The sequence below is a fragment of the Corvus hawaiiensis genome, chromosome 21 (genome assembly GCF_020740725.1).
Source record: "Corvus hawaiiensis isolate bCorHaw1 chromosome 21, bCorHaw1.pri.cur, whole genome shotgun sequence".
Taxonomy (NCBI): Eukaryota; Metazoa; Chordata; class Aves; order Passeriformes; family Corvidae; genus Corvus; species Corvus hawaiiensis.
Genome location: NC_063233.1, coordinates 10,440,323 through 10,449,720, shown reverse-complemented (window position 1 = coordinate 10,449,720; position 9,398 = coordinate 10,440,323). Strand labels below are relative to the sequence as shown.

At 60.2% G+C, this 9,398-nt stretch overlaps 1 protein-coding gene across 2 annotated transcripts; it reads right to left on the bottom strand.

Moving 5' to 3' along the window:
• Positions 1–61: 61 nt before the first annotated feature.
• Positions 62–9,031, bottom strand: ENTPD8 (ectonucleoside triphosphate diphosphohydrolase 8). Of its 2 annotated transcripts, none has more exons than XM_048325172.1 (10): positions 8,939–9,031; positions 6,070–6,201; positions 5,543–5,660; positions 4,395–4,545; positions 3,742–3,901; positions 2,978–3,208; positions 2,225–2,485; positions 1,710–1,820; positions 1,421–1,555; positions 62–541 (listed from the first exon to the last, which is right to left on the bottom strand). In XM_048325172.1, exons 2-10 carry the CDS (start codon positions 6,187–6,189, stop codon positions 350–352), a joined length of 1,479 nt encoding a protein of 492 aa, XP_048181129.1. In that variant the 5' UTR covers positions 6,190–6,201; positions 8,939–9,031; the 3' UTR covers positions 62–349. The 2 variants fall into 2 exon arrangements, with proteins under 2 accessions (XP_048181129.1, XP_048181130.1); XM_048325173.1 differs by having other exon boundaries at positions 8,880–8,958.
• Positions 9,032–9,398: the final 367 nt, after the last annotated feature.

The window sequence follows — 9,398 nt, the reverse complement described above, 5'->3', positions numbered from 1 at the left end:
GGAAGAGCAGCCCAGCAGGACTGGGAATGCCAAGGAAACTGTGCTAGGCTGAGCAGTGACATTCATATTTGAAAAACAAAACTGATTTTATTTCTAGTTTGAATTTTTCTGGCTTCAGCCAGCCAGCAAGTCTCAGTCAGGTTTTGGCAGTCAGATTAAAGGAGTCTTCCTCTTGGAGAGAGATCAAGACACCTTTGTCATCTTCAACATTCACAGAGATGACCCAGTCAGATCTCCTGAGCAATTGAGATGGGTCTAATGCCCTCATTCTTCTCCACTTTCCACCTCTTCTGCACCACTTCCCTGCCTGGTTTAGTGGGCAGGATGCCTCTAGTCAGGCGGCTGGGAGCTACTTTGTTTTCCAGAAACAGTGCAGGAAAACGGCCACCAGGCCTGTCACGATGGCCAGCACGAGGAAGGAGACAGCCCCTGCCCACAGGCCGGGCTGGTGGCCCTTGACGTGCCGCAGAGCCTCGGCAGGGATCATGTTGGTGAAGTTCAGCATGAAGCCCAGCGTCCAGCCGATGTCTGTGTTTGCTGCCTGAGGGGAGACAGCACGTGGCATCATCCCAAAGTACCTCTGCCAGGCACCAGCAGCTCGGTGTGAGGGGCTCAGGGGCAGCTCTCCCGTGAGCTGTCCCAGCTGCCGTTTCACAGGGACCAGGCTGTGCTGAACCTGATCTTGCCAGCAGCAGCTGCACAAAGAGCTTTCCTGCCCCCCCTTCCCCAGGGCTAAGGGACAGCTGAACATGGATGACTGCTCTGATCCAGGTGTGCCTCTGTGACTTGCACATGATTTCGGATCTGCGCTTTCCTCCATCCCCATAATCCTTCTAATTTGGCTGCAGAATCCGTAAGGTCAGAAAAGACCTTTCAGACCATCGAGTCCAACCATCAGCCCAGCACCACCACCATGTTCACCACTAAGATGTGTCCTCAAGTACCACATCCACACATTGTTTGAACACTTCCAGGGATGGTGACTTCCAGGGATGGTCACTGCTCTGGGCAGACTGTTCCAAAGCCTGACCCTTTCCATGAAAAAAAATGTCCTAGTACCTAACTAAGCTGCTACTGGCACAACTTGAGGCTGTCTCCTCTCATCCTGGAAATATTCTGGCCAGGCCATGCTCTGGTTCAAAGCGGTCATGGGGCCACCATCACCTCTCTGATAACAACATCAGAGACCAAAGTGGACAAATCCTGCTCTGCTTTTCCCTGACCCCTGTAAAATCAGTTACATCCACAGCAGAGAAAGTGAGCCATGAGCTGGGTCAGAGGTTTGGTGGTGGATAAGCGAGAGTGAAGCTCTGCTGGGATCCCTGGGGAGCAGCCATGAAACAGGGACACGTAGAAATGAGCGCTCCAGAGATGCTGCTCCTGAACATGTCCATCCTCTCCCCTGCCCACAGGTGTTTACCTGCCTGCTGAAGTGGATGTTGCTCCAGGTGTGCTCGTTGAACTTGAAGCCATTGAGCAGCAGTGTCAGGATGTAAATGGCCACGGAGCAGTAGGTGTGCAGGTACTTCCTATCCTGCGGGAAGCTCTGCACCAGCTGTGGGGCCATCAGGGACACGGTGCAACAGGGAATGAAAGAGCTGCTCAGAAACCCTCCCTAGCCCAGGGAACAGCAGGGCTTGTGCTCTGAGGGCAGGGATTTGGGACAGGACAAGCACAAGGCTCCTGGCTGCCCTTCACAGGGCTCTCACCTCTGCCCAGTTCCTCCTGCAGAAGGCCAGGATGGTGGTGTTGACATCACTCAGAGACTGCTGGCGGGTCAGGTTCAGGAAGTCGAAGGTGTAGTAGAACCCAGCAAAGGCCTGGGGGACAAGGGGACATAGTGAAAACCACAGCTCTTGCCTCACCTGAAAAAAGACCCAGGGGCCCCTCTTGCCCAGGGACAGAGTCCCAAGTAATTCCCAGGGTTCTGCATCTGGCACCCCCCGATGGTCTACCAGAAAGTCTCAGGGCTGGCTGACAGCTGTGGGGCTGCTCTTGCCCTCTGAGCTAGCTCAGACATGCTCCCTCAGACAGGGCCTTCCCATTTCCCTCAGCGAAGGCTGGGACATGGCAGGAGGCAGAAGCCGCCTCCCAGCATAGAAGAGGTTTGCACATGGAACCAGCTCTGAGGATCACTCTCGCCCGACCCCTTTCCACAATCAGTGGCAGACGAGATTCCCAGTCTCTGTCATCACCCCCCAGGCGTGGGGACGGAGCTGCTTACGAAGAACTGTCCCCGCACGGGGGGCTGGTACACCCCATTGAACCCGCACGGCCACTGCGCCCCGCAGCTGAAGTTGAAGAGTCTCTGCACGGCCGTGCCACACGCGGCTGGGTCCCCTGTCCCCGTCACCGTGAGGACAAGGGCAGGGCTGGCTGAGCTGGGTGCACGCACACAGGGGCTGTCGTAGAGCTCAGCCACGGTGATGTTCTCCTGGTACCCCCGCGGGTAGCAGGGGTGGGAGATCTGGGCACTCGAGCTGGCCTGGAGAGAGATGGAGCCATTAATGGGGCTGGGGTGCACTGAAACCCTTCCCACAGCCCATCCCAAAAGGCAGGACCTACACCCCAGGAGGACTGGATGCAGCCCAGCTGTGAGCTCCCTGAGCATCCCCGGCTCCCACAGCACGGGGCTCTGCCTCTGTCCCGGGCAGTTGTGCAGGGACTGTGCTGAGAAACCTCTCTCTGGGCAGCAATGGAGCGAGGCCAAGAGAATGGTGACAGCAAAAACCCTGCGGGTACAGCCGGGCTTGGGAAATTACAAAAATGCCACTCCATGTCAAGACAGGGGGAGAAGGGAGCCCTGGCTGGCAACCACCACCTCCTTCCACCCAAATGAGGGAATTTGGGGGTTCCCGAGATAAAATCCAAGCCTCTGCCAATTCCCAACTCTTTGCCCACAGGCACACCCAACATTGCTGCGGGAATGTGCCATGGCCCTGGGAGACGGCTGAGCAGCCCCCGCGCCCCGTGGCACCTGGTGCAGGGCTGCCAGCAGCATCTTCAGGGCCTGGCTCTGCCCGTAGCACAGGTAGCTGTGGCTGTACAGGGAGTAGTTGGTGCCGTAGAGCCGGAAGAACACGGACGTGTTCCTGTCCTCCACGGGCACCCCGGGCTGGAAGGTGATCTGCGTCGAGGCACCGCCAAGGTCCAGAGCTCCCAGCACCTCGGTGTCCTGGGGATGTTCCCATCTCTCTGCAAACGAGAACTGGCCCAGCACACAGCAGGGGTCAGGCTGAGCTGCAGCCACTCACGCTCACGCTCCCTTCTCTCCAGGAGCTTTGGCCTCGGAAGCCCCAGAGGCACCTTCCACGTGCTCCTGGCTCCCTGTTTGACCCCTGCCTGCCCACATCCTCCTCATCCCACAGACACTTCCACGGAGCACTGAGGTGGGGCCTCTTGGCTGCTGCACATCTGCTGGGATCTAGACACTTGGAGGAGGGAAAAAGCAACTCTGTCACCCGGAGGCTGACGCCGCTGCCATATCCCTGTGATCCCAAAATCCGCCCGTGTGTCAGCACAGGACTCCACAGGGCCAGGCTGAGCTGGACACAAAGATCCTGTTAATCACAGTCATGGGGTTGAGCCTGCAGCCCACGACCACAGCAGGGGACATTTGCTTGGCTGCCCAGTGCCCCAAAGCCCCCTTCTTCCCTCCTCTGGGCATAAGGCACCCTGGCTGTCGCTCAGACAGGGACATTCTCCCCGCTCCCCCTGCCCTGCCCTCTCCCCGAGCTGCACCTTGACCAGGGTCTCCAGCAGGTAGTTGACAGTGATCCAGCCAAAGGAGCCCTCCTCGCTCCCCGTCAGGATCCGAGCTCCGCGGAAATCCACAGGGTACTCCCCAATGGCCTTGGACACCTCGGCAAAGACCTGCTCGGCCTTGGTGCTGTTCTCCATCCTGCCAGCAAAGGCACAAACCCCTCAGGGGCTGCAGGCCCCGGCTGGCAGCTCTGGGAGCCGCGCTGGCAGCGAGAGGCTCCGGTGCCCTGCCAAGGAGCTGCTCGCAGACATCTCCCCAGCACTGCCCTGCCTGCAGGTGGCTCCTGCAAACCCCAAACCCCTCACCCGGCGCCTTGGCACTCTCCCTAAAAGCGCTCCCTAAAAGCGGGCTCTGCTGGAGCACCGGCAAAGTTCACGCCAGTCCGGCCAAGGGGCTCATCCCCTCTGGGGCTGCTGCCAGGCTGCGGCTGCAGAGGGCTGGGCTGTCCCCTGGGCACGGCCAGCGGCTCTCCGGGCACCCCACGGCACTGCAGACAGGGATGCTCTGCCCGTGGCCACGGCCTGGCCGGGCAGCAGCCCCGTGCCCCAGCCCGTGTGCCCCAGCGCCAGCCCCGGCTGCGGCGCAGGAGCGCCGGGCAGGGCGGGCGGTGCCAGCCTGGCAGTGCCGGTACCTCAGCAGCCGCATGCCGGCCGTGGCCCCCAGGTACGTGGGGGTCTCCCGCTGCTGCTCGGCCGGGACGATCTTCATGGCCCTGTCCAGGCAAGGCTTCAGGCTGGCGCCGGCCCCCGCGGGGTTGTCTGCGTAGCTGGAGATGCCGGGTCCTGCCAGAGGGAAGCGGTGATGGAGGGAGCCCAGTGCCACCCGCAGGGACAGCACAGCAGGGGACATGTCCACCCAGAAACGCCACTGGGCTTTTTTTGTTGCATACCCCGGGTAGTCCCAACCTTGCCAGGCCCAACCCTGACTCGTGCTCGGAGCTGTCCTGCCAGGAGGCTGCGGGTGCCGCAGCCACACGCCCTGACAGCCGCAGGAGCTCCTGCTCTGGACAGAGCGGGAGGGCCGCGGCTGTGGCTGCGGATGCTGAGCACACACTTGATCCTGGGGAGGCTGAACTGCTGGGCATGGCCAGCCAGTCCTGCAGGACCCGGGGACAAACAGAGCTGTTGCCCATTTCCCTGAGGAAGGGGCAGGCTCTCCTGCACCCTGCTGCAAGGGCATGTGGAGCTGATAGGCACACAGCGCTGCCTTTGCACAGCCTCCCTATTTTTAGAGGCTGGCACTGGATCTGAGAACCCAGCATGGTCCTGCAGTGGGCAGGGACAGGCTCTGGGGTGGAAATCTCCCTCTTTATCTTCCCGGGGGCGTTGCACTCAATGACTGACATTAACCCCGGCACCCCTTGCGTTACAGTTTGCCCTCAGCCAGACCTTTGCAGTTAACCTGTAACTGCCTCGCCGCCGCTGCTGCGGGACACAAGGGCAAGGGGAGCTCTGAGCCCTCTCGCCTCCTGCCCAAGCACCTCTGCCCTGGCCTGATGGCCTTTGCCACCCTGAGCCCAGCTCCATGTACCATTTATCTGACCCTAGATCCACTCTCTAGCCTAGTCCTTTCCTCCAGAGAGACTTGTCCTTGTGCCAAAGCCTGGCAGCACTTTTGCAATAGGAATAAACGCCCCTGTGGGTATTTAAAAATGCCCAATAAATAAATTACTGCTTACCACACCTGGCATGAATCAGCTTTGCTGTGTGGAACAGCCACACAGCCAGCCCCCACGGCGAGCTGGGCATGGAGAGGGAGGACAGATCCTGGCACACTCACCAGACACAGAGCAGGCCTCCACCTGGGAGACGATGCCGGTGCCGTTCTCCTTGTCCGCGGGCCACCGGTAGATGTAGAGGGACGTGTGTGTGGAGCCAGCGTCAAACACCAGACCATACTGGGGAGGCACAGGGGACATGGGGTGTCAGGGGTGCAGAGCAGCATCACCCACTGCAGAGCGAGAGAAGCTCCAGGAGAGCCAGCTCCCGGTGGGCAGGGGAGCCTTGAGTGGCCAAACAAGACTGGTGGCCACCAGGACAGAAAAAGTCGGGTGGCATTGCCACCACCAGCTGTGCTGGGGACAAGGATCCATCACAAGCCCCTGGCAGTGCTCTGGGATGAAAAAGCTGTATGTGCTGTGGGGCCAGGCACAGTGACCAAACTCAGCCAGACCACCCCAGTTTGTGCAGAGTTTTGTCCCCATGTTGGTGACAAACAGCACAGCCTGCCTGAAACCCAGGCAAAATCCAACACCCAGCAGGCAGCCAGCAGCCAAGTGAGAGCTGTGCTCCTCCTGAGGACCCTACCTTGGTGCTGGGGGGAAGAAACACATCCTTCACATTCACGACGCTCAGAATGAGGGCGATGATGCTGCAGACACAGGTGGCTGCCAGGAGACCTGTAATGGCTTTGGCTTTGGAGCCCATTCCTCCTCAGACCTGCAAGGACAGCCCCAGCCCCCAGCTCACACCTCATGGATGGATACGGGACTTTCCCCTTCCCTGACAATGAAGCCACTCTCTGCTGCATGGCTGCTCTTAGCATGGAAGAGGATAAGATCCATAGGCTCCTCTGGACCCATCCCAGTAGGGCTGTTGGCAGCCTCAGGGTTGGGACACCCTCCTGTTCTCAGCACTCTCTCCCTGGAGGATTTTCAGCACAGCATTTTCAGCCCTGCCTTCTCACCTGCGGCCCCTCAGGTCCCTCTGAGCCTGGACCCCAGCCCTCTGCCCTGCTCAAGCTGCTGCCTGGCTGGCAAGTCAGCATCTTCCTTCACAGCAGCATCACTGGGGGAAGCCCGGCTGTGGCTAGCTGGAGTTCCAAGCTGGGAGCAGGATCGTGGCCTGGCAGGGTCCCAGTGTGACCATCCCCTCTGGGGTGCAGAGCCACATCCCTCCTGCACCCACATGCTGCCACCTCAAAACTCATCCCACAACACTTGGGACCAGGCCACATCTGTTGCCCAGCAGGCCCAGATTGTCCCTGAGAGGGTCCTCTCTGCTCCAGGCAGGGAAACAGCACCTCCAGCTGTGTGTCTCCTGCCTGGCCCAGCTCTTGCTGATGCCAGAGCAGGTAAGAGACACCCAGGGACAGTGTCCATGCCTGCTGTGATCCCTGCGCCTCTCCTGCAGCCCCAAGGGCAGGCAGGAGGGGAGAGGCAGGAAGCTGCTGCCGATCTGACACACAGCCCGTAGCTGGGCTGGAATGCCCACAGCGATGGCCCTTGGGGACTGGAACACTCCCCATGTGTCTGCCCAGAGCTCAGCTCCCAGCAGAAACAGCCCCCAGACACCCCTAAGAAATTGTAGCAAAGCAAAGGGTCTGGGTCTCTGTGACAGGGCAGGTGAGATGTGCACGTGCTCAGCACCCCACAGCCGGTCCAGATGTGCTTTTCGAAATGCACAGCTCTCCCTCCTCCTCCTGCACTGCCCTACCCCCTGCCACGAGCCACACAGGCAGGATGCCTGCCAGGAGCCAGGCTGACCTCGCTTCATAGTCCAGCTAAAAACTGCGGCTGTCCTGAGAGCCCTGGGCACAGCCCAGAGATGTGGTTTAAGCCCACCAGGGCTTTGGGTGGAACCTGGAGCTGTCATTCGGCTACACCATTCTCCTGTGAATGCATAAAACCCCTGAGAAATTCCCCTGCCCTTTTCCCAGGTCAGTGGAGAGGAAAGAACTTTGGCAAGGTCAAAGGAGATGCTGATTCCTATTTTGGAGTCAGCATCTCTGGCAATAACAAGAGTGACCAATCTCCTGTGTGGCATGAGATGCACAACAATGAACAGCAGACATTCTTCTGGCCCATGTCATGGGACACAGGGCTACTGAAATCCCTTATTAGACCTTATCGTACAGCCAGGAGCCTTCTGTCTACAGTGGTTATGGCCAAAAGAGATAATATGGAAGCAGCTGATAAATCCCTGTCCTAGAAACAGGGAAACATTAAGGACGTTTTTGAGATATCAAAGTGGTCATCGATTCAAAGTGATCTCAGAGTCCAATCATTAACCCAGCACCCCCACGATAACCACTAAACTATGTCCCCAGTTGTCACATTCTCAGTCCTACCAGCCCTGCTGGAGTGTGCCCAGATATAACTGTGCCATTGGGATGTGATTCATCTGCTCCAGGTAACAAACAAAGCAATGGCAAAAGTCCCCAGCCCAGCCTACATCCTGGAAAATTCTGTCCCAGGCACTGCGCAATGGAAGGACATGAATTGGTGATAAATTGCACCGTCCTGCATGCAGGAGAGGGTGGGAAACGGGCTCCTCCTGCTCTGGTAGGGACTAATTCCCATTTTGACTGGACAGGAGGCATCCAAAGGCAGCACAGAGCCAGATCTCCCAGGGAGGAGAGCAGGGAACAGGAAGGGAGCCCAGTGGGTGGGGAGAAATGTGAGAAGCTGATTGATCTGCCCAGGCCTTCTGTGGCATCCCGGGGCTGGCAGCTCCAATACCTGCTACCACCCGTGCAGGTCCAGGCAGCAGCAGGCCAGGAAGGTGGTGCTGATGCCTCCAGAGCTGCAGAGGAAGCACGATGCTGCACAGTGCCAGTCCAAACCTGGCCCAGGGCTGCACTTGTTTGTGTAGGGCTGGGCATGACAAAGGGCTTGACAAACACCTGTGGGACATCCCTCACTTGCAGCATCCCTCGTGCACAGGGAGCAGGGCCTCAAAAATTGGGACAAAAGGGTCAGAGCCACTGCTGGATCTAAACTGCCTGCTGCTCAGGACAATGGGGGGCTGACTTCCCACTGGGCACATTTGGGATTTGAAAGTCGAAAGGACTCTGAAGGTTCTAAGAGGGTGACAGTGGGTGCCAGGAGCATTCTTGCCAGGCAGAGCAGCTCCCTGCATCCCACCTCCCACCAGCGCTGGGGCTTGGCAGTGCCCTCCATGCCTGGTCCCTGTCCCCTCCATGCCCCTCTGCCCCCTGCACCTGGGCACCTCGTACGGCGAGTGGCTGTCCAGCCCTCTCGTCCAGCCCCACCAGCCCACGGACCGCGTTTCTCCCCAGCGCCGGCCCCGCTGCTGCCCAGGGCCCGCTCCCAGCCCAGCTCCATCGAGGGGCAGCAGCCCCGGTCCGGGCTGCCCCCGGCGCCTGCCCCGCTCACCCCGGCGGCTCCGGCCGCCGCTGCGGCCCCGCAGCGCTCGCCCCGGAGTCAGCGCGTACCTGGAGCCGGGAGCCCGCTCCTGGGACAAAGGCTGCCCGCCGGCGTGGCCCTCCCCTTGGCCCCGGACCAGCAACCTGCCCAGGAGAGCGCTGGTCCGGGCGGCAGCGGGGCTGGGGCTGGAGAGCCGGGGTGGAAAGAGCATCCGGGCTTAACCATTTAGCTGCTGGAGGAGCGGCACAACCTGGCGCGCTCAGCCCGGGAGCGGGGATCAGCAAGGGGACAGACCCAGGCAGCCCCTGCCCCGGGAGCCTGCGAGTCCCTGGCGCCGGGACGGGGCAGCAGCTGAGCTCCGGGAGTCCCCAGACACCCCTGCCAGACCTGCGGCACAAGCACACCGCGAGGGTCCGAGCCTGCCCTGTCACCCTGCTGTCACCCTGCTGTCACCCGGCTCTGCCGGACCCCCACTGTCCTGCTGCAGGCAGAGCCAGGCTGGCAGCGGGGCTCGGGACTGAAACAGGA

What these genes read in the sequence shown, in the direction of transcription:
- ENTPD8 (XM_048325172.1), bottom strand. Translation starts at nt 6,189, where the DNA reads ATGGGCTCCAAAGCCAAAGCCATTACAGGTCTCCTGGCAGCCACCTGT. An exon ending in GCCGGCATGCGGCTGCTGAG is followed by an intron (nt 3,902 to 4,394) that starts GTACCGGCACTG and finishes CTTTGCTGGCAG; the next exon opens with GATGGAGAACAGCACCAAGG. An exon ending in TGCTGGAGACCCTGGTCAAG is followed by an intron (nt 3,209 to 3,741) that starts GTGCAGCTCGGG and finishes GTGCTGGGCCAG; the next exon opens with TTCTCGTTTGCAGAGAGATG.